Source organism: Mastomys coucha, unplaced genomic scaffold (assembly GCF_008632895.1).
Source record: "Mastomys coucha isolate ucsf_1 unplaced genomic scaffold, UCSF_Mcou_1 pScaffold7, whole genome shotgun sequence".
NCBI lineage: Eukaryota > Metazoa > Chordata > Mammalia > Rodentia > Muridae > Mastomys > Mastomys coucha.
The window spans coordinates 73,346,663-73,371,924 of record NW_022196913.1 but is presented as its reverse complement, the minus strand read 5'-3'; the positions used below and the strand labels follow the sequence as shown (position 1 = coordinate 73,371,924).

At 44.1% G+C, this 25,262-nt stretch overlaps 1 protein-coding gene across 1 annotated transcript in view; it reads right to left on the bottom strand.

Moving 5' to 3' along the window:
* Laptm4b (lysosomal protein transmembrane 4 beta) overlaps positions 1 to 25,262 on the bottom strand; it is a 45,559-nt gene that overhangs the window by 1,759 nt on the left and 18,538 nt on the right. Inside the window, exons 2-6 of the mRNA XM_031358492.1 lie at positions 20,016 to 20,127; positions 11,722 to 11,795; positions 10,863 to 10,985; positions 8,069 to 8,167; positions 4,753 to 4,848 (exon numbers count right to left, since the gene is read on the bottom strand). Coding sequence (XP_031214352.1) covers positions 4,753 to 4,848; positions 8,069 to 8,167; positions 10,863 to 10,985; positions 11,722 to 11,795; positions 20,016 to 20,127 — 504 coding nt within the window. The remainder of the gene's footprint in view (positions 1 to 4,752; positions 4,849 to 8,068; positions 8,168 to 10,862; positions 10,986 to 11,721; positions 11,796 to 20,015; positions 20,128 to 25,262) is intronic.

Genomic DNA, 25,262 nt, shown 5'->3' with positions numbered 1-25,262 from the left:
AGACAGTGCAGTGCAGACCAGAAAAGCGCCCCTCCCCCAGAGACCAGAGGGACACTAGACACTAGAGAGAACACTCGTACTCATTATGCTGAGGGTACACTTGTGGTAGGGAGAAAGAAGGCGGCAGTGGAACGGTTTCCAGGGAGTTGGAGGGGCCTGGCCACTGTCTACTTACGGGGAATTCAGGCCAGGCTCCTTCCGTGTGGCTGGGGCCTGGGGTCCAGCACACACGTGTGGGTATGTATCAAGTAGGGTCACCTACGACCAGTGGAAGCTGTGAGCAGCAGTAGGAGCATTAACTACAGAACGATGGGTTCTGCACTATCCAAGGCAGCCTCGCTGAAGAACTAACTGACCGTAACTACCATTGTCTTTGGAGAAATCTTAGAACACAGTGGGGCTGCTAAGAAATGAAAGCAACCAGCATATTCCGCTTTGTTTTTTTTCCTTTCTCACAAAGCAAAACATTCAGACCCAATTTCCCCAAAATGTTCAGAGACTGAACAACAACATTTTCTTTCAGGGGAAGCATAATCAAGTTCTGTCAAGACAACTCTCACACTTTAGTATATTCATTATCAAGCAAGCATGTATCATCGAATGTTGTTTCACTGCAAACCAGCATTTTAACCCTGATGGTCTTTTCTCAGAAACACTCTATTGACTTCGCCTTGCAATCTGATGTCAAGAGGCCTGAACAATCCCCTCCCCCCACTGAGCTGATGACACCCTCATTCGCTGTTCTATGTTGGCTGTGAAATATTCTTGATGTGATGCCTCTGGCTATCAGAATACTTTCAAAAATTCTCCAGATGGAACTGACTAGTTTAAATTCTCGAAGGCTCAGCATCCTCTTATCTAGATGATGCTGAACCTGGTCCAGACTGCCTTTCTGTTCCTATTATGTTCTGCTGGCACTAAGGATGCCGCCATCCTTCCTCTCTATAAGGGGGATGAAGTACTTGGACATCAAGAGAAATAACTGCCACCTGATTAACACCAAATTTGCCACCTAGGATGTCATGATGTGATAGATGACATTTTTATCACTTGGCATTTAGCTGTTTTTAAAAAACAAAAACAAAACAAAACAAAACAAAAAAACAAAAACAAAAAAACCCTAACCATTCAGAGAATGGGGCCACTCTGCAGTCAGGACAAAATAAATAAGAGGGGGGGGGGGGGAAGACCAAGAACACGTCCTACTTCAGTGTAAAGTTGCTGCTACCAAGCAGAAGCTCACGGCTGAGTGCCAGAACGTTCAAGTGCACACAACTGGGGGCTACTTTATGTATGTCCAACACAAATTCCACACACACGCAAACTCCATTTTTCTCTCCATGTACACCCCACTCCCAGGAGCCAGCTCAGTAAAGTGCTTGCCTGGGGTCAAAAGGTGGAGGAAGACACCCAATGTCAACCCCTGGCCTGTACATGCACAAGCTATACCACATACACAATAAATAAAATCTGGAAAAGAAATTCAGTTCATCAGTTAACAAACGATAAATGTCATGGGAAGAGCTACAGCCATGCTTCACGCAACAGTGGGGCTATGTTCCAAGAAATGCACCATTAGGCAATTTCATCTCATGTCAACATTGTGGAACTTACATAATGAAGATGGCTGTACCACCCAAACAATTCAAAGACCCTGCTTGACTGGCTGAGCTGGCTTGGTCAGCAGATGCTCTTGAATCCAGCTAAAACACATCTGAAGCTTGCCCTCCAACTGCTCTGGAAGCAAGGACTTCCCCAGGCTTGTCCAGCAAGTTAGTTATGACGTTTCTGGAAAACCTACAGGATGAAGCCGTGTTGATGCTTTAGGTCCTGGCTGTCTAGTTTCTCGGGGATGAATGAACCAAGGCCAACAACAGACCCTTCCCCCTGTCAATCCGATCAGATGCACCCTCATCTTTCTACAGTTAAGGAAAGTACTCAGAGCCTGGTGAAGAACTTGCCTCTAACCATGTCTAGTTTATACCTAGTGAAGAAAATCAGAAAAGTAACTAGATTTAAAAAAGTGAGGATGGGGCTGGGTGGAGAAGGCAGGAGAAGGAAAGAAAACCTGCAGGAACTGTGCTGTAATGACTGGAGACCACCATAAATGTCATTCCAACTGCTGAGTTCTTCCGAGCATTTTTATGGCCAAAGGTCAGTATGTCAGAGAATCTATTGGGCAATGGCTACTAGGGAGATGGTCTGACTGAAAACTGAAGTTTTTCCTTTTAACTGTCCTTATAAGTGTATTATAAAACAGACTAAGAAAGCCTCACATGGCAGAATACTTTGAGAAGTCAGAGCAACAAGCTTACCTTAAAGCAATCTGAGTTAGCACCTACAAGGCACAGCATAACAGACTCCTTCACGGTTCCATTTCCCCTTTAAAATATTAAGAGCCTTCCTATCTAAGGCTATAATGCTTTCCTCTGGAACTAGAATTTCAGACACTGTTTTAGCTAAATATTACTCTCACTGATTCCGAGAACCCTGGTCCACAGGGACTGCGTTCCATATTTTACATTTGGCAAAATACTGTGGGGACCCTGGTCTTGGTGGTGTTGCTGAAACAAAGTTGCACAGATTAAATCTTCAAAAACTTCAATTTGCAAATTACAAAAAAATAGACATGATCTATGTATTTATCACTTTAATTTGCTTTTCCTCTGGTGAGCACATGTTCATGCATTGGGAAGCCATGTGATGTTACATAACGTGTTCCCCCACATGACTTCTCCAACAGAGACTCTAAAAGGGAGGGTGCATCTCCCTAAGGCGCCAACAGTGCTGGGGCCAGGCGGCTGCAGAGGCACAGAGGGGCACCTTGGGATATTTTAAACTTTTAAGGGAAACAAAGCAACAATCCCTACATAGTGAGCAGGCTGCTGTGCATACATGACTGCTTGGTGTAGTGAAGAGTTGGGTCTTTATTCTCACTCAGGCGCCAAGGCATCATGTTTGGGACCCTCTGCCCCAGGCATTCCCATTATGGTCTGGCTAGACACGGAAGCAAGGTTAAACCTGGTCTGGCACTGATGTCCAGCATGTAACAACTCTTTCCTGTCTTCCCTGTGTGCAGACTTTGGGAAAGCATGAATCTGGATCACAGCATGCACACTATCTTAGAAAAGGAGATGAGGCTTGTTTTTTTTATAACAAGAACTCCAGTATCTATCCACAAAGGTCAATGTGGATTTATTTGGCCTGGGAGAAGAACCATCTGGCCCAATATTAATAGAAAGTGAAAGCCAGGCATGACATGTTATTATGTCGATGTAGATGCCCAATACTGACATGGGCAAAGGAGAAACATGAGGTTATGTGCTATGAAAAACTAGATTAACCCAGCCTTCTAGATGGCCTGAGGCAGCATGTGTACAAAAATTGGCACATTTTGGTTTTTAAATTAGAATGCCAACATTAAACCCCCTAGTTCCTGCCAAAAATCTTAAGAGTATTCCAGTCCTCAGGGACTACATTATAATCTCCAGAGATCATTTTCCACCAACATGAACGGCTATTTGGAGAAATGTCATACCACAGGGGTGGTGTAGGAAATACATGAGCCTGTGTAATACTAGAGAGCAAGTACACCCGAGAGCTACTAATGAGGCTCCAACTGGACAAAGGATGGTCTAGCTGAGCACCAGTCTTATGAACTGTGATGTGTTAGTGTTTAGACAAAGAATCTGCTTATCCTGTCTAAAGACACAGAATAGGTACAAAACAAGAAGTTTACACAATTTACCAAAATATATGTAGTCTTCAGTGGGATAGCCCCAGCTCTTCACTGTTTTGTTATATGTATGTTTTATATCTATTATATTCATGTACTAGTATTTTGGCTGTGTGTATATCTGTGTATCATGTGCATTGCGGGTACCTGTGGTGAGGACAGAGTCAAATCAATAGGAACTATAGTTACAGGTGGTTGTGAGGCACTGTGTGGTGCTGGAAAACCAGCCCGGGACTCTGGAAAAGCGGCCACTGCTGAGACATCTCTCTCTCTCTTCAGGCTGGGTTTTTGCTTTGGTTTTGCTTTGCTTTCTTTTATCTGTTGCTACTGTTTTCCAAGGTTCAGTTACTATCTATGTTTGGATGTGAAATAGCCTGGAACTCCCCTCCCTGAAGCAACTGGGTAACAAGGACCCTGATCTCATCAATGGATTCATCCACTGAAGAGTTCCTAATCTGATGGCATTAGTGGGACTTGCTTAGAGGGAGGTGGTAGTCCTTTGGGAATGTCTCCATTGTCTTCTCTGCTTCTTGGCTGCCCTGATGTGAGCACGGGGTCTACAGCAACAATATTCTTCATATCTTACCACAAGCCTGTGGTAATAGAACAAGTCCTATCACATGACAGAAATGTCTAAAGATAACCCTCTCCTTCTAAGTCATTTCTTTCAGGTATCTGTCCCACTGGCAAAAAAAAAAATCTACAACCTGGGATACTCTGCAGAGCACACATATGACAAACATGACTTGGCCAGGCAGTGGTGGTGGCAGACAATTTTAATCTCAGCACTAAGGCAAAGGGAGGCAGATCTCAGTGAGTTCACAGCCAGCCTGGTCTACAGAGAAACTTCTAAGACAGCCAAGGCTACACAGAGAAACTATCTCAAAAACTGAAAAACAACAACAACAACAACAAAACGTCTCAAATACAGCAGGAAGTAGCAAACACTAACACATTAGGCACCATCACATAGTTGAGGGTGGGGGAGGTCTCTCCTTTAGTGATATCACACTTACCGTGGTATCATTGCTGGTAACATAAACCAGGACATCAGAGGAGTTCCTGCCATTGATGTACCTGTAGCAGCTCCAAACACAGCTGATCAAGTAGCCCTGGAAGTAACAGTCATCAGATTCTTAATTTTCAAAACTAAAAGAAAACTTAGAACAATAAAGTCACACTATGAAGGCTACATTACATACACATGTTAATGTTACAGAACCACATGCATTTACAACCCTTGTTCTACCACAGTACACCACAGGATGGTACTGATACTGGGTGGTGGTGGTGGAGGTTAAGGATGGGTCTCACCCAAGAAGGGGGGTGGTTAGTTAAAAGGAACAATGGCTATAGACACTGGTCAAATTTATTAAACCATTTCACCACTATACTACTTATTCTTTGGCAAGAGGTTAGCCAAACTTGATGTGTAGCCTAGGCTACCCTTAAGTTCCTCCTGCTTAGCACCCTGATTTCCAGTATTACATGTAGTAAGAATCTTGGTTTCTTAAATAACCCAGTTATGTTATATGATTATTTTTGGTTTTAATCCCAGGGGTGGGATATGGGGCTGCTTCAGATTGTCTGTCCACAGCTCCTATGATTTGTCCAGTGCTGTAGGAGGGATGTGATTTTTTGCCAGCTGTAGAGAGTTTACATTTGGAATTCTGGGGACTCTTGAGAGGAGAGAGTATAAATGTGAGAGCCTGAGAGGGCAGTGGCGGCTCCCCTGGCACTACTGGTTCTTGCTATTGCATTTGTTGCTTTTGCTAGTGCTGGAATTCTGTTTGCTGGTTGCAAATCCTTTAACTAAGACTGGAATTCGAAGCCCCTAATCAACCAGCCTGGTTGTTCTGAAGGTCTATGCCCCCTTCTGCCTCTAACCTTCTTTCTCTCCTACCCAGTGTTAGGGGTAGGGTTGGGGTGGAGATGGCAGATAATAAGAACCCAATAAGGTAGCCAAAATACATGCCTACAATTACAGGCATGTACTTTTCCAGTTTTTATTCTACAGGATTTCTGATTGTATCATACCATTGTCAAAATGAAGCATCTAAAGGTACTTAAGATTAACACCCAGCAGAACAATGTGCTGGAAGTGATACATGAGCTGCTGGAGCAGGAACTCTATGCTCTTGCTCCAACCACCTCCAACTGGATTAGAAGTCAATTATGTCAAAATCCCTCCCTAATTTTAAAGTTCTTTGACTAAAAAAAGGTTCAAGCGAGAAAGGAAATAGAAAACTCACACACTGCTGGTAACGATGACAAACAGTATGGGCTCGAGTTTCAATCAAGTTACTACAGAACTCAGTAATCCTACCCTACGGATGTGTATGTCCCTAAACATTTTTGTAGGAATGTGAAAAGCAGCATTGTTCACTGTAGCCAAGGTGGAGGCAATTGGATACCTGTCGTGTGATGGATGGATACAAGGCATGTAACACAGCAGGGCACATCACTGTAACTGTCCTGGTGAGAGCTGCCAGCCTGACACAGCTAGTCCTGGTGAGAGTTGCCAGCCTGACACAGCTAGGTTATCTATGAAGCGGGAACCTCGGCCGAGAAAAATGCCTCTATCAGATTGGCCTAGAGGTGAAACTGTGGGCATTCTTTTCTTAAGTAGTGACTGATATGGAAGGGTGCCACTGATGGGACTTAGACTGTATGGAAAAGGAAGCTGAGCAAGCCCTGAAGAGAGGCAGTACGCAGGGTCCCTGCGTGGTCTCTGCTATGGTTCCTCCCTCGGCTTCCCTCAACAGACCCCAAGCCTGGAATGGAAAGCAAATAAGCCCCTTCTTCCTCCAAACTGCCATTGGTCATGGTCTTTATCACAGTAATAGAAAGCAAACCAAGGCAGCAACCTACGGAATGGCAGGAACACCCACAAAGACCAACAGGCAGGACTATACTGATGTGGTAAAAAATGTTTTAAACTGGCATGGCAGCACACACCTTTAATAGCTGCACTTGGGAGGCAGAGGCAGGCCTGATTTACACAGATCAAGTTCCAGGGCAGCCAGGGCTTTACCTTTATACAGAGAAACCCTAACTCAAAAAAATAAAAATAAGGGCTAGCAAGATGGCTCAGCGGTAAGAGCACTGACTGCTCTTCAGAAGGTCTTGAGTTCAAATCCCAGCAACCACATGGTGGTTCACAACCATCTGTAATGAGATCTCATGCCCTCTTCTGGTGTGTCTGAAGACAGCTACAGTGTACTTACATACAATAATAAATCTTTTAAAAATAAATAAAAATAAAAAATAAAAAATGAGCCGGGCATGGTGGCGCATGCCTTTAATCCCAGCACTTGGGAGGCAGAGGCAGGCAGATTTCTGAGTTTGAGGCCAGCCTGGTCTACAGAGTGAGCTCCAGGACAGCCAGGGCTATACAGAGAAACCCTGTCTTGAAAAACCAAAAAATAAAAATAAAAATAAAAGTAAATAAAAAATAAAAAATGACCCAATTTGTACTGGCATGGAGGTACAGCTGCACACACCTATAAATGCACTAAAAACACTGGTTTATATTTCTTTAATAGCATTTACTTATTTAGTGTGTGTGTGTTTGGTGTGTATGTGTATATAAACACAGGTGTAGGCACAAATACCCATACCCACGTGTGTGATCATGTGCTCAGATATGAACCTCTGGGAGCTGATTCGCTCCCTCCATCTATGTGGATTCAGGAGCTGAACTCGGATCAGTTTACCAGACTTTGTGGCAGGGACCTTTACCCACTAAGCCACCTCATGAGCCCATATGTTAAATGGTTATATTCTGTGACATGGGTTGTGGCTCTATTGAGACTACCTGTGTTATGTTTATTGAAATATTTGCATCTAACTTTTGTGATGGTAACACAAACACTAAAAAACATATAGAACATTGTAATGCATGTTGCAGTACTATATACTATATGCACTGTATAACCTTAATCTGTTCCCAAATACATTTTTGTTGTTGTTGTCTTTTAATGTGTATGGATGTTTTGCCTGTACGTATATCTGTGCACTGTGTACATGCCTGGTGCCATAGATGTCTGAAGAGGATGTCAGATATCCTGGAACTGGAGTTATGGGTAGTTGTGAGCTACCAAGTGGATGCTGGGAACAGAACTTGGGTTCTCTGGAAAAGGACAAGTACTCTTAACCACTGAGCCACGTCTCCTTGACTGGCCTGTGGAATGCAGGTTAGAATTTCTCTCTCACACAGACAACAGAATAAACTATAACATTAGGAAATCAAGAGGCAGTGGTTTTGTTTATCTCTCTTGCAGTCAGAAATGCATTTAATATTTAGCTTATAAAGAGAATATTTATGCTTACCTTAAATGTCAAAATAATGCCGATAAAGAGAAGAATAATAAGGACCAAACAGGTAGGATTCACGGACATTATATCATCTCTGTAGGGAAAGCTGGGAGGCTGAAAGGGAGAGGGCTCATTAGCAAACCTCGTTGGTTCATCTTTCAAGATGTCTTCCACAGGGGTAAAGGCACAGTGGGGACTGTTATTTAGGACAGATGCCTCTACCAATGAGAGCAACATACAGTGAGTTAGGGAAAGCTAACACTGTCCTAACTCAGGCAGTAATTCCAGTGAAGGGAGGTCAAGGGCACACAGATACAGTTAAGTGTGCAGCACCCGTCTGCCCTCCATTGCACCTTGGGGGGCCACCACCAGTTTGGTGTTGTATACTCCTGGTGTTTGACTAACTGATGTGGTAATGTTTTCTTATTTTCTTCAGGTTCTGGGTATTCTTAAAGGCTGAGTGCAGGACAAGGAGGAGAAACGCACTAAGATGAATATATTTGCTAACGGCACATCTTTCTAGACAGCAAAGTCTTACATGTTTATTTAGTTTTGTAAACAAGGATGATGAGTTACTTTAACCATGTTTTGCAGGACTCTGTCTTGGGCTCGCCCTGCAGCCCTCTCAGATGACGACTGCCTTTCTAACTCACCACGTTTCAATGTCAGCAGCAGCAGCAGCCATCAGGGGAATGTGAATATCCCTTTCATTGTTAGGCATTGCTGATAATGTACGGAATTTGCTCCTAGAGCTCAGACTGACCTGGGGTTTGTTTTGCGCAAACAGGTCCTCACTAAGTAGCTCATACTGACTGTGGACTTCTCCTCAGCCTTCTAGGGGCTGGAGTTACAGGCAGGCACCACCATGCCCAACTCAGAATGACCATTAAATGGCACAGAATGTTTGTGGAGGGAGATTGGAGAGTCACACATAACCCAGGCTGACCTCAGATTCACTACGCAGGAACTGAAGGAAGACCTTCAACTCCTGACCTTGTACTTCAGCCACTTCACCTGGCCTCCTGAAGTATTTCACTTCTATATTTGGTTTGTCGTTACAAATAAAAGTGAAAGCCGATTTTTTTTTTTTTTACAGTATTCTAATTCCTGTCAGCTCCAACAATATTGTCATTGTACCACGTGATGGTTCCAAAGTAGAATGAATGGAGAGTAGCAGATAAGGCAGGGTCAAATGAAGCTGCTGAATGGCTGTACGGCTCTATGTCAATCTCTGCAGCCCACAGACCAGGGTATTCGGTGCGCCACTCCACAGCAAAGGGCACCTACAGGCCCACCCTTACCATCACCACCAGCCCAGTCCCGTAAAATAAGCTTGTTGGGACCGAGTTTCTTCCTCTTGCAGCATGATCTGAGGAGCCCAGCAGGCAGGTCACGAAGCCTCAAGCAGAGGCTAATCCTCTACCTCTCCATCACAGACCGGTCCCTCCACGTTCTACTATATCCCAAGAGGCAACTCTCAAAACTGGCACAGGGAACTTTTTAGACGCTATTGCCCATCAAAGCATGGTTCCAGTTCTTCAAACAGTAAAGAAAAGGATGACAACGCAGACATTTCTAAGGAGCAAAACCTTGGGGCCTTCTGTGGTAGGACAGGTCAGAGCAGGACTGTCAACAAGACTACGAGGTTCTCTCCTCACTCCCTGCCCCGCCCTCCTGCCCCCAAGCCGTCCTTTCCACTGGACCATCCAGTTCCCAATGCCACATGCATCCTGTAGCTTCACCTCTCCTGGCCCTTACCCTGAGGTCAGAGACTACTGCAGAGGCTGCATGAAAGGAGCACACTGGCACAGTCTGTAACCCAAGGGAACAGGGTGAGGTAGGACGCCAAGCTGGGCAATGCAGCAAGACCTGGTCTGAAAACGAAATTCTAAATTAAGGATGCAGCTCAGCAATAAAGTGTTTATCTTGCATGTGGCAGGCCCTGGGTTTAATTCCTAAGACCACATTAAAAAAAAAAAAAAAAAGGAAAACAAATAATAAAGTTACATAGAGAGAACCCTCAAGAGTGAACATTTACTGAGCAGTAGTAGCACACCTTTAACCCCAGCACCTGGGAGGCACAGGCAAGGGGATCTCTGTGAGGTCAAGCCTGGTCTACAGAATGAGCTCCAGGACAGTCAGGGGCTCATAGAGAAACCCTGTCTCAAGAAACAGAACAACGGCAACAACAACAAAACAAAACAACCCCCAAAACAAAAAATCAAAGTGGATAGACAAGCAAAGTGAATGCTTTGCCACTTAAACAATTCCAAGGAAATTACATTTTCAAACACATTCATAATTTAAGAATCCAAGGCTAAAAAGCACAAGGCCTATAATTACTCCACTTGATGCTGTTAGAAGCTCCTTAACACCCAGCTACCAATACTACTCATCAGATGTCCACAATGGACTTAACATGAATCAGGAATTAAGAGATCTCTGGGGAACTAAGTCTGGAAAGAATTCCACAGCAGTTTCCCGTCTCCCACAAGTCAACAGAAGAAAGATAACTATCCATTGCTGACACCTAAGCAAAGCATATCAGGATTCTCATAGACACAGGAAATGCCATTTCCGCCCTGTCCCATCCCTGCAGGCCCCAGGAGGTTACGGCAGTTGTGGCATCCCCAAAGCACCCTAGTAATTCAGAACTCTCACCTTTCAGAAAAAAAATCAACGATCTCACCAAACACTCAGCTGCAAAGTTTAAGATCTGCTTAATGCGTATGTCCCCCGATAATGCTTTGTCCTTTACTCAATCAGGGCTCCCCCAGGACAAGAGGCAGTGAGTGGGAGGGCCACCTACCAGCTGTCGTATGTATTCCTGAATGGAATTTGGATAGACAAGTACAGTGATTGCAACCAAAGTATTCAGGGCAAAATCAAAGATCTGGTAACAGAAGAACGGGATGATCCAGGCAGCGTGTTGCTAAAAATGAGAAAACAGAATGTTAGTATTTTGGATATAATAAGACACTGGGGGACCTGGGGGAACTGGCAGTCATTAACCAGGCCATGGCAGCAGTGCCAAGCTGAAGCAGTCAAGAAACAGAAATACTGGGGGCCGGAGAAATGTCTCAGCAGTTGAGAGCTGTCTGCTCTTCCAGAGGTTTTGCGTTCAATCCCCAACAACTACATGATGGTTCAACAACTATCATGGGATCTGATGCCCTCTTCTGGTGTGCAGGCATACATGCAGATAGAGCACTCGTACATATAAAATAAGTAACTCTTTAAAAAAAGAGAGAGAAATAAACAAAAATACCAAGTGTTCATAATAATGTGGGTGTTACCAGTTTTTCTATTACCACAAGGTGTTAGTGAGAGATTTCTGAAGACTCTTGCAGAAAACTCTGAATAACTCCATATTCAGCAAAGGTACATTAGGCTACAGCAGCGGTTCTCAACCCTCTGGAAGTTCAACAACTGTTTCATAGGGGTTGCCTACGACCATCAGAAAACACAGATATTTACATTACAATTCTGAACAGTAACAAAATTATACTTATGAAGTAGCAACAAAAATAAAATAACTTTATGGTTGGGGGTCACAAAGACCTGAGGAACTGTATCAAAGGGTTGGAGCATTAGGAAGACTGAGAACCACTGCTCTAGTGGAAGGGCCTGAAGACGGGCCCCGCCCTCACCTCCCAACAGCCACTTACCTTGTATGCACCGTAAGTAGCCATGGCACATATCAGGATCATGAGGAGAGAGATTGCGATAGCAATGCACATGTCTAGCAGAAAGTCAAAAAATGGGGTGGAGAGAGGCAATTAGATCCACTACTGAACAAAATGTGTTTCTCTTCATTTTGTTTATAAACCAATTATAGGTGAAAACTTTACATCAACCAGAGCTAACAAGTGCCAGATGATGTCCTCACTAAATCCTAAGTGACTACATGATTTCAAAGAGCAGAGGTGTTGATTAGAGAATCCAAAAGAGGCCTTCTGGTCTGCACTAACTCGGTCATCCTGTAGCCACACAGGTGTCTATTAACTCAGTCATCCTATAATCACACAGCACTTTATACACTCATGCCTAAATCACAAATTAAAACTGATACCTTATTCACTCAAAGTTAAAAATCTGTTTCTTTCAAGATCCTAATGTCCCTATTTCCTCTAAAGTGATCTCTCATCTTACTTCTCACCCTGGCTGTCTATGTCACCTAACCAGGATCAAACACTAATTGCTAGGCCTTATGTCTGCAGTTTTCTTCAGGTAGCTGATGCAGTTCCCATCCTTCCAGTCACTGTGTGTGCGCCCCTCCGTCATGTGGAGTTACCGCTACAGCACATATCATTATTCATCTTATTCTAACTGCTACTGGTGATTGCCAGTTTCTCTCCAGGATGGGACACTGTTGACTACCACCACCGTCTTGGTGAAGGACGCCCAACGGCTGTGGCAGCAGCAGTTGGGTGCTAGAAACCTAGATGGAGAAGGTCGGCAAGATGAACACATGCTCCAACAGCAAATTGACACCACAAATAAGAGATTTTATGGCCAACAGCTCTGGCCAATGCTAGGACAGTAACTTCCCTGCCCCAACATCAGAGCACACTAATATCTTACTGTTTCCTGAATCCAATGAGTCACTGAGACAGACAAGGCACATAAAAGCTACCTGAAATGCCTGTGTCTAGTCTTCTAATTCTGTTCCTCCAGCTCGTGGATGGTTTCCTCCTAGAAGGCTTGCAACTAACACCATTTACATCCAGAGCTTCTCTAACTTCTGGTCACATTGCTGGCAGCAGAGCTCATGAAAACAAACAGGATTAGTCATCACAAACTGCAGGGAACTATTTTCAGTTGAACTTCCAACAGTATGTAACTACTCAGAACAGAACAGAGAGCCCTCCAACGCCACAGTGAAGACCAGAAAAGCCAGGCTTGAGTACTGCTTCAGGGCTCCTCCTGAGGCCAAACCTCGGGGAAGAATAAGCAGTAAGATACTAATTTTACTTCCCTGAAACTAAAGAGTCTGACATCTCAATTTGCTGGTTACTTATAACTTATCATTGAGAGTCCTCCAAGAGGGATTCTTTAACTTGCCAACTTCTGGTTTCATGGGTTTAGCCTAGTTTATGATAAGCTGCAAAGACCAGCTTATCTTTGTTCTGAAGCCAATAATTATCTATTATGGATGGGAAGAGAGGAGAGGAGTTCTGGGAACAAATGAGGGGCAACCAGACAGAGGAGAGGATTACTAAAGAATTTATCAAAATGCATAAAATTTGGGGTTTTCTCATAATTTTAAAATGAAATATATATATAACTCAAATCCCATAGAGTTCAGCATGTGTAAGCTAATGGCTTTATAATATTTAAAAAGCTACATGACCATCACCATGCAGGCCAAAATAAGTCTACTCTTCCAAAATCAATTTGCAATACCCAATAATGGTCATTGCCCACTCTTTGCGCTCCCAACCCCTGGTATCCACCTTCCGTATCTCTGGACCTAGGTCAGAGAGATAAAATAGAGATACTCTATTTCACACATGTGAACTACAGACTACATGAGTCAGAGCCTAGCTCACTTGTACATTTGAAACAAGGTCTTACTATTTAGTCCTAGTTGGCCTGAAACTCACACTCCTGTCTCAGCCTCTCCAGGTCCTGACTACAAGCCCATACCACCATGCCAATTCTGCCTTCCCTCTTGAATTAAAGTCTTTCACAACTTTAACAAGTGTCTGGATAATTTTCTTTGACATAGTAAAGTTAAAAAAGCAAATCTATGCCATAAATGTATGCTATATCATGAATAAAACTCCTTCCAAATTAAACAGCAGGCAGATTAGAAGAGCACTGTGTATAACATGTGGTAAATTTATGAAGAAAGTAAAGAAATGATGAAGGCTAAGGCAGAAGGTTCATCAAAATTCTAGGTCAGCCTGGGTGACAAGAGTGGAAGCCATTCTCAGAAATAAAGCAAAAAACAAGCAAGCAAAGGGGAAGCTGCAAACACCATTAAGACATGTATATTCAACTTTTCTGATAGGTGTGAATCTTTTCAACATGAAGTTCTGTGGGAATGTGGGATGAGTGTATAATCCCAGCTACTCTGGAGGCTCAGACGGGAAGATCACTGCCGGTGGGAGGCCTGCCTGGGTGACTTATACACAACCTGTTTCCAACAAAACGAAAACAAAAGGGCTGGCACTATAGAGCTCTGTGATGTTTATCTAGTTTGTGCTACAAGGTCCTAGCCCTGGGATCAACTTCTGCCCCATCATTTTAAACAAACAAACAAACAAACAAACAAACAAACAAGGTGAGCAGGTAGACAGGTGGGCAGATAGGCAGGCAGGCAGACAGACAGACAGACAGAAATAGATGTAGGAAAAGGTCAAAAGTCCTACCTTGCACTGAATGTGGTAATATTTTAAAAAGTAACATTCAGACTTCAAAAACACTAACATGTGATCAGCAATAACCATAAGGCAGGCCCGTGAGGCCTTGGTGTGAAGCCATGCGGGGCAATGTCAGAAACCCGAGCTATTCTAGTGTCTAACCAGCTGCTGGCAAGCTTAGGAGCACAAAGCTATCAAGGATGGCAGCAAAAGCTTACAACAGGCACGTCCTGCGACACCAGGGTTTTTAGTATCTCTTAGCACTCTTGTAGGCAAAGTCAAGAGGTGAGCTCCAGGTTCAGGACTGGTTAGGCACGGCATAGCCATAGGTGCTTTTCCTTCACCTCTGGCCTCTCCAAATCCATGCTCCCCACGCTGCGCTCTGCCTGTGGAGACCTGTGTGGTTGCTATCCTGCTGCCTTTCTGTGGCTGTGATAAAACTCTGAGCAAAGCAATTTAGGGAAGAAAAGGGTTGTCTACCAAAGGAAGTCGCCGCTTGTGTTTCTACAAGAGCCTGAACTGTAAACTGCTTTTTGGTTCCATTTGTAACCATGCATAACTGGCTTTCTTATACATCCCTGGATCACCTAATCAATGCCGCCCTCAGATAAGACCCCCTTCTCAACTGACTCTACTGTATCAAGCTGACTCTTACGGGGAAGAAAGACCAGACTGCCTGGGAGAGGGATGGGATTGCAGGGTGGAGACCCTAGGCCAAAGGTCACTTGTCTGTGCGTCAGGAAAATGTTAACTTGAGTTCCGGCAAACACCAGCTCCCAGCCTCCCTTCAGCCTAAGGACAACAGGGCTGCCTGACTAAAGTCAGATGCTGCCTGGTGAGAGGGGTTATTCCTAGAAAATAAACACTTACCCAATTATCTTCAAAAATCGAAAGAAATTAATCAAAATGTAGTCAAGCTGCTGAGTGTGCCAACCACAGAATGATGTAACATAAAAGACACATAAATTAATTCACGGCTGAGACCCGATAGATGCGATGGATGGTTAATCGCCACCTGATCCATTCCATTCCTCAGGTTTTTTGATATCAAAAATTTATAAATTAAAAATATACAGAAATACATATATTTCTTTAGCAGAAATGCCTAAAAGCTAGGTTTAAAGAAAATGCCTTTATTTTCTTTATCCCCTACATAAGACCACACACACACACACAGCGCCACATGTGTATTATGTATGTGTGTATATACACAAAGGAGCCTTTATAAGGAGAGGTAGGGGGACTGGAAAGATTGCTCAGCAGTTAAAAGCACTGTCTGCTCTTCCACAAGTCCATGGTGGCTCATAACCATCTAATACTGTGATCTGATAACCTCTTCTGGTGTGCAGGTATACATGCAGATAGGGTACTCATACATACATAAATAAATCTTAAAGTTTAAAAAAGAAAAGTTAAAAAAAAAATGGGGTGATGGTGGCGCACACCTTTGACCCCAGCACTCAAGAAGCAGACGCAGTAGGATCTCTGTGAGTTTGAGGCCAGCCTGGTCTACACAGGAAAGTTCCAGGAGTCCAGAATAGCCAAGGGTATACAGAAAACAAAACAAAACAAAACAAACAAATAAAAGCAAAGTTTATGTTTATGGATATTTCACTTGCATGTATATAGATGTGTACTGCATGTACAAAAGGCCACATGTACCCACAGACGCCAGAAGAGGGCATCAGATCCTCTAAAACTGGAATTAGATATGGGGATAAGCTATCACGAATATTGCAGAGAAACAAATCCAGAGCCTCGGTAAGCAACAAGCGCTTTAAAGCAGTGCTTTTAGCTGGCCATCTCACCCTACAAACAGTGCTACTGACGAGCAGACGTTTCAATCATAATTATGTAACTGACTGAACCAAATCTCAACGACTATTTAATTCTATCTATGCCTGGGTTAAATACTTAAGGACCTGCCTGCTACAGTGACCTCTAACCTACAAACCTACTGTCCCACCCCACCTTTGTAGTTCTGAGGACCAAGAGCAGAGCCCCATGTACACTCTGGCAAGCATTCTTCTAGTGAGCTTTGTTCTCAGCCTTGTGTTTGGAAACAAGCCGCATTAGGTAGTTAGGTGCTCTTAGGTGCTCGAGCAAGCTCTGATCTTACAGTCTTCTGCTTCAGCATTCAGGACAGCTATGATTACAGATCTGAGCCTCCAGGCCCAGCTGACCTAGGAGCATGTTTTAAAAAGGCGATCAACATAGAAAATAAACGTTAGAAGGGAACGAGTTGGGCTGTAGAGATGGCTCAATGGTTAAAAGCACTGACTACTCTTCTAGAGGTCCTGAGTTCAAATCCCAGCAACCACATGGTGGCTCACAGCCATCTGTAATGGGATCCAATGCCCTCTTCTTCTGTGTCTGAAGACAGCTATAGTGTACTCATATATTTAAAAATAAGTAAATTTTTTTTAAAAAGAAAGGTTTTTTTAAAAGATTCAAATACCTACTCTCCTGTACCTTTGTAGCCACATGACATTCAATCACTCCTCTATTTAGTTAGTCCTGTATCCCATCTCATGTGTCCCATCTCATGTGTCCTACCTCCCTACCTTTGAGACAGGGCTTCTCTTGGCTGTCCTGGATCTCAGATCTCCCTGCCTCTGCCTACCAAGTGCCAGGATTAAAGGCATGTGCCAGCTTTACCCTGCTTAAATCATTCTTAATAGCAATTATACACTAATTCAATCTTTTCAAATGTGTCGTGTGGAACATATGAGAAACTCACACACACTGTAATATGTAGGACTTTACAAAATAATTATTGTTTCAGTCTAAAGTACCAGCAAGCCTCTCTTGCCAGTGTGTTTGCCCAGCATGGTCCTGATAAGTGCAAAGTGTACAGATTATCAAGCACCCAAGAGGACCACAGGGCTGTCATTCAAATTTCCCTAACTCCAATTACCTTAGAAAAGAGACTCCTATGCCTGGACATAGTGAAAGAAAACAGGTCAATCAGATACTGTCAGGCTGGGCATGGAGACACATTAGTTAATCCCAGTACTCCAGAGGCAGAAAGAGGCAAGCAGATCTCTGTGAGCTCTGGGCCAGCCAGAGCCACACAGTGAAACCATCTCAAAGCAGAACAATTAGGAACTGTAAAGAAATTCCATTTGTATCTGACAAGGTCTGAGCCTTTAACCGACTATTTGTTTATTGTTTTCTTTTTATGTCTGATTGTTGGGAGGTAGGGTCTTCCACAGCTCAAAGCTGGCCTTGAACTTGTTGTGTAGCTGGGGAGCAGCTGGAATTTCTGATCCTTCAGTTTCAGCCTCCCACTTTCCAGGATCACAGGCACCATGAACTTTTTTTGTTTTTAAGATTTATTTATTTTATGTATACAAGTACACTGCAGCTGTCTTCAGACACACCAGAAGAGGGCATTGGTTCCCTTAACAGATGGTTGTGAGTCACCATGTGGGTGCTGGGAATTGAACTCAGTGCTGAGCCATCTCTCCAGCCCCACCCTGGGTTAAATGGTATTAAATGGTGGATGATGGGTGTGCAGCTCTGTGTTCCTTTACTTCATTACCAGTTTGATTGACCTCAGGCTCCTCTTCCTGACCTCTGAGCCCTTTAGAACTCACTCTGCCCCACTTTCTCTCGGGCTCCTCCCCTCTCCCCACCCAGGGCAAACAGGTAACTCAAACCACACCTCTCCGGGAGAATTGGGTCTGACCCCTTTCTAGGTCTCTATTTACACTAATTTCCATGCTTCAATCACAACAGCTCTACCTACATGACTAGTTAGTGAGTGAGTGAGGGTTTAACGGAGCAGTTACTACAGACCCCATCCTAGGCCTTTTCACACCCATATCTGTGTTAGATTGCATCACTTCCTCCACTTCTCAAAGGGGACTCTGAAGCCAGCAGAGGTTAGTAGTAAGCTCGGGAGTCTTTGGAGCCTGCATACTTCAAGTCAAAATCTAGTTTTCATCCTAAGTGTGTTTCCACCTTCTTTCCCCGGCTTCTCTCATGTGGACATGAGTCATCTTTGACCATCCTCTCACTAACGTCTATCTACACTCGGCCACTCTTCTATCCCCAGTGCCTCCTCACTATAGCGAAATGTCTGAGACCAGAATCCCAGGCTATGCCCCAAGCCACAACAGCAAACCACTCAACTCTTCAGTCAAAAGGGGTCCTTACAATATACAGCAGTTCACACATTTAGTAAGGCACAATTGTTTCACTCTGGGGATAAGAAACACAAAACTTGGGACTGGAGAGATGGCTCAGCAATTAAGGGCACTGAACATTTGATTCCCAGGACACACAAGGCAGCTCATAACCATCTGTAAGTCTAGTTCCTGGGGATCTGATATCTTCTTCCTCTGTCCTCCATGCATTTATGGTATACGGATATATGTGCAAGTAAAACCATACACAGTAAAAAAAAAAAAAAAAAAAAAAAAAAGCAAAAAGCAAACAAACAAACAACAAAACCCACAACACTTACCACTCTTTCAACACCTTGTAATTTCTCAAAAATGAATCTTTGCAGCGTGAGCCAAGCTTCCAAAATCATTCTGCCTCTGCCTACACTTTCTTAAACTCATATAAAGTTCTACAGTGCTGATCATCAGTTTGCCCAATCTGTCCTTGTGGTCATGATTAGTTCTGCCTCTCACTTAGCCAAGACCCAGCAGGACTGAGTAGACAAGGCCTGTACTACAGGCATCTCTGGGTTGGCATCCATCGACACTAAGCCTCACACCTGATTCCACTGCTGGGAAAGGCTCCATTACAGCTAACCAGTGACAATCACTTCCTGGAAGGAAGGGCACTCCTGGAGCTATCAGAATGCCCAGAGAGAGATCTGTAACCCTTTCCATCTTCCTTTTATTTATTTTTTTTGTTTTGTTTTCGGTTTTTTGAGACAGGGTTTCTCTGTGTAGCCCTGGCTGGCCTTGAACTCAGAAACCCGCCTGCCTCTGCCTCCCAAGTGCTGGGATTAAAGTCGTGTGCCACCACTGCTCAGCCCCTTTCCATCTTCTTTCCTGATATTCCTTCATTCTCTGCTGCAAAAAGCCAAAGTCTATGGCAAAGCTGGATGTGGTAGTATATGTATACAATCCCACCATCTGGAGACAGAGACAGAAGGATCAGGAATTCTGGGTTAGTTTTTGGTACTTATAAAGTTCCAGGTCAGCCTAAGCCTCAAAAAGTCTGGTAGAAAGTGATAGTTTTTAAATGTATAAATTCCAGCGTGGCAGAGTAGTGCAGCCATCAACTGAGCACTTGGGAAGTAGAGGTTCAAGGTCATCCTCGGGTACACAGTGAATATTGAGATAAACCTGAACTAAATATAATTCATGACTCTGCCTCTTACGAATGGGAAAAGGACACTCACATAAGATATGGAAACTTACTATCTGACACTCACTATGAACACAGGGCATGAGCAGCACATAAGTATTTGCTGATTTGATTTGTAATGATGGAAAGAAAGAAAATAAAGTTAAAATAGCAGCTCAAATAGGCCCTTGAATCAATATTTGTAATTTAACAGAAAAGGCAGACAGTCAGACTCCTTGTCCCGAGGAATCCCAAAATATCACCAGCTGTTATGATGTACTTACTGGCATCATCCATGAACTCAAATTCCCCTCCCAGTTCAGAGCCTGAAAAATGATACTGATCGGGATCTGCCAGCGCGCTCAGCAGGATCAGTAGGACCACAGCATTGATGATCTGCAGAAGAGAAAAGGGACATAAGACACCCAGGCCAGAGTCTCAGATCACCCACGGTGCGGCATGTCTTTAACTGAGGAAGTGTGCAAAGGCTCCCAGGCAGAGGGCTCGGGGCCAACTCGGTGTCAGCTAGGCTGGGGAGATGGCTCAGCTGGACAAGCACAAAGACCTGAGGTCAGACCTCCAGAGTCCACTTAAAAAGTGCAACGGTGTATCGGGGACACGGGTAAAAGGCACCTGTCATCAAACCTGATAATATCAATGAGTTCAATTCCCAAAACCCAAGTGGAAGGAGAATCGACTCTTCCAAGTTGTACTCTGACCTTCATGTGTGCACCTACACAAACATATGCACATAACACACAAATAATTTTCTTTTTGTTAGTGCAGTGTTGGCGTGGCTATAATCACAGTACTGGGAAGCAGAAATGAAGCACAGGGGATGGGCAGGTCCATGAAACATGTGTGCTAGCCAGCCAATCTGGCACACACACACACACAATGCCACAGGCTGTGAAAAGCACCATCACCACCCGCCCGACCCTAGTCTCTGACTTCTGCGGAGGACAATGTCCTTCAAACCCAGCACAACCACACGGAGATGATCGTAGCCCACGGCCCCCACCTCTACTCATCCCCTTCCTGTGTGTTTCTTAGGAGTGTACCACACACACATTTCGATTAAATGGGACAGCACTCAGGCTCGACAGTAAGCATTTAAAATGTTTATTCCCAAGCCCTACAAGCCCTCTAGTTCATTAGAGGAATGCAAAGTCATCCCCACTGTGAGAAAACTGACTCAGAACTTAAGAACACTGCTCAAGCTCTTGCTCCCTTTCTTCTCCTACTCTCACCTCTCGCCCTCCTTCTCTCCCCTTCCCTCACAGACTGGAGAGAGATTTGACTTGGGAACTTAAATCGCAAACCTAGCCTTCATGTTTCTGCTCACATGTGTGTACCTTCATTGTGTGGGCTCACCTTCTCCCTAACCCTCCCTACACTCCACCCAAGTTTAGATACGTGAGCGTTTCACTCTTCTCAGAATGGAGAGGAGAGGCCTTTTACCTTAACTAAAGGCAGTCCTACTATTTGGAGTACTACAGAAGAGACTCAGAGACAGACTATTTGGAAAACACCTACTGCAGAACTTTTTAATATGACCATCTCAAGAGATTATTTTAGAATTGTTGTATGACTTGGATTTTATTTTCCTTCCTCTATTTTCTTTTTTGTTTCTTCTTTTTTTGAGACAGGGTTTCTCTGTGTAGCCCTGGCTGTCCTGAAACACTCTGTAGACCAGGCTGGCCTCGAACTCAGAAATCCGCCTGCCTCTGCCTCCCCAGTGCTGGGATTAAAGGCGTGCACCACCACAGCCAGCTCCTCTATTTTCCAAATTGTCAGATGCAGCCTGATAAGAACAATTAATTCACAGAATACATATACATGCATTGTTAAATATATACAAGTTTGAGGTCAATGGTGTAAGGAGTTAAGGGTCTCACATAGCCCAGGCTGGCCTTGAATTTACTATCCCCACCTCCAGAGTGCTAGAAGCTCTTAAATTACTGGAACACAAACCACCATGTCTGGTATATGGTGCTGGGGACCAACATTTTGGTCACTTGACCTTCAGCCTAGCCCTAATTTTAAATAAATAAATAAATAAATAAATAAATAAATAAATAAATAAAGCTAGGCTCTCACTATGCAGCTTTGATAGTTTGAAACTCACTATGTAACCAGGGTGGTGTGGCCTGAAACTCAGAGATCTGCCTGTTCTTCCTCTCTGAGCTACGACTAAAGGTATGTAGTACACAGTGATAAACTAGTCGGCCTCCTGACGTGGTTATTAATAGCAACATGCCTTGTTTTGCTCTAAAGAGCCAAGCTAACTCACTAGACACTCTGTTGGTACGGCTGACAAACTTCCTTTGAAGGAAGTTGATGACACCCGTGGAAAGATGAGGACTGTGACAGTATACAGCATGGAAGAGAGGAACTCCAATCGTGAGCAAGTGCACTGATCCAAGAGAGAGTTAGAAACAGCCACTAACCAATGACCAATTAAGCCAATTAAGAGTATGAGGCCTGATGGTGGTGCACGACTTTAATCCCAGCACCGGAGAGGCAGAGGCGGCCAGCCAGGGCTACACAGAGAAACAGAGAAACCCCCCTCTACATAGATAGGTACGTAGGTAGATAGGTAGATAGACGGATAGATGGATGAATGGATGGACAGACAGGCGGGCGGGCAGGCGGACAAACAGACAGATGGCAGCCAGACCAAGAATAGGCTAATGCTTCTAAAATGTCTCTTGGTGGCAAAGCTCAGGAATACAGCAGCTTTAAAGACAAAAACTGCAGTTACATCTATATTCAAGGGAGTTGAAATAATCCTGCAACATCTGTCTGTTTGCAGAGCTTAACAGTATCCTCCATACACCACACTTGTTCCAGTTATTTTGATTTTATGATTTAGCTTGCAGACACATTAATTATTTTGGTTAATACGTGTAGACCACAGTCGGGGCCAGTCTCAAAAGTGATGCTAAGGAGGATGTAGGTAGGTGGGGTAGGGAAGGGGGGCAGAGAAGGAGCATTAACTGCAGTTACCTCAGTCACCTCCCAGTAATCCCCTACACCAGGGTGAGAGCCTGAGGGTAGAGGGCTGATTGCAGGATGGTGGAGAACCCTGAAGTCCAGGACTGGAATTTGGGGTGTGACATGGTCAGTGCTTCTCATTTAAGGTTAGCCCTCTCTGGATGGTCACGAAGATTAGGTTTTAGTAACTTTCACTCTCACGTCGCTGTGAGACTGCCACACCATGTTATCCGCAGTGGACATAGGTGCTAGGTATGGGAGAGGTAGGGTGAGCACCATAAAGCCAGAATCCTTAGAGACAAGACACAAAGATGAAGGCAAGGGAGGGAAGCAAGCAAGCCCGGCTCCCAGCCCGGGTGAGGAGGTATCTCGTCACCGCCAAGAATGATGGCTGGGAAGATGACAAGGTCTCAGCTTCTACAAGTTCCTCCATGATGTCACGTCAGGTCATCACGCTGATCCTGCTCCAGCCAGCGTCTAGTCCTCCTGAGTCTTGGCATCCATGCCTGCCCTGCTTCTGACAGGGTAATGCATTTCTGCTCTCCCCTCTTGGTCTCCCTCTGGTGGGTTTCTTAACAGTTCTATTGGTTTGACTTATCTTCTCTCCCCTAGTATTCCCTACTGCTTTACAATGACATTCGTCAAACCTTGAACCCTGAGGTCTCTATCCAGGGTCAGTCCAAGAACTGCAGCCCCCAAGCGCCCCTGAACTTTGTGCAGTAATTCATCAGGTAACGATCAACGGTTGGGGTTGGTGAGTGGCTCAGCACGTAAAGGGGCGCTTGCATCAGGATTAAAGAACTGATTCCTGATTTGTCCTCTGACAGACAGACAGACCGACAGACAGACCGACATATGCATGCATATATACATATATAACACACACATCACAAATAACACAGAATTTTTTTTTAATTTAATTTTTTTCTTTGGAGAGACAAGGTCTTATTATGCAGCCCTGGCTGGCCTAAAACTCACAAATATCCATTTGCCTCTTGAGTGTTATTCTTTTAAAAAAAAAAAAGTGGTAAGCTTCTTGCACATCCAAATGACTGTCAACAACAACAAAACCAACAAGAAGACAAAAAACAAGGGGGCTGGAGAGATGGCTCAGAGGTTAAGAGCACTGACTGCTCTTCTGAAGGTCCTGAGTTCAATTCCCAGCAACCACATGGTGGCTCACAACCATCCGTAATGGGATCTGACACCCTCTTCTGGAGTGTCTGAAGATAGCTACAGTGTACTTACATATAATAAATAAATAAATAAAGACAAAAAAAACCCAACAAAACAAAAACCATTTGTTTTTATTATTATTATTATTATTATTATTATTATTATTATTATTATTATTATTATTTAATGCATGAGTATCTGCATGTACACCTGCACGCCATAAGAGGGCCCAAGATGTCACTGTAAGCCACCGTGTGGTTGCTGGGAATTGAACCCGGGACCTCTGGAAGGCAGCCAGTGCTCTTAACTGCTGAGCCATCTCTCCAGCCCCCAAAACCACTTACTCTTATCTCAAAGGGCTAAAATATTTTATTCTAGAGTTACCCCAAATTCCATGTTCCTCTTCCACATATGCTGGTGGAACATCAGGTGGTGGACACAGAAAACGGGGAATCTCAGCTACAAGTCTCAGGTGCTGATAGCATCCTTAGCCTTTGGTTGGTGGGAACCTGGGATTTGTACATTCCAAATAACTACTTAATAGTCCCAGAGATGCGAGGTCTCACGCAGAGGCAGGTAATAAGCAGCTATTATGGGGCTAAAGATGGCCCTGGACTTACAACATTCCAGGCAGCCCACGTCTCTGAGGTGTAAGCAGTGAACCAGTCTCTCAGGAGGTTCATGGAAGGTGTGGTTCTTTCCAGCTCTCCCTGACATGACTCATCCTGGACTGCTTCTTTTCTGAGAGCTGAGACCTTTCCAGAACAATTAGTCTGACTTGCCTTTTCAGTATGACTACTCAACAGCTGGACAGGACTTCAGCACCACGAATGGAATGAATACAGGAGTATCCATGAGGACTTGGGTCAACACAAAGAGGTGGGGCGATAGTCGTCACAGCAACTAACAAACATGGTCAGGTGGAAGAGGCCAAATACAAGCTAAAGCCCTGAGAATACTGAGTAAGAACTTCCTGAAAGAGAAGACAGAAGCCACTAGATATCAGTTCTGACCAAGTACAAATGAGAACCTTGACTTGCCAGGAGTGTAATCGCCATAGCTAATTTCTACACACAAGACCCAGCAGGCACACCCCTGCTTTCGGTTTTTTTGCTTGTTTTCAGGCTTTGAGGTGGATACCAATAGTTCCTGCAGTTTCAACACATATTTTCCTTGTTCTTAATCAATTACTTAAGTAGTATGTTAGGCCCTTGTACATTCTCCAGAGACCTAAAATGCCTCAGCCTGAAATCATGCATCAGATCTCAAACAAACTTGTGGTTTGCATCTAAAGCAGCTTATCTATCTTTGGGCTCCTGGCTCCCGCACGTCTCTCCTTCCCCTCTCTGCCACACTCT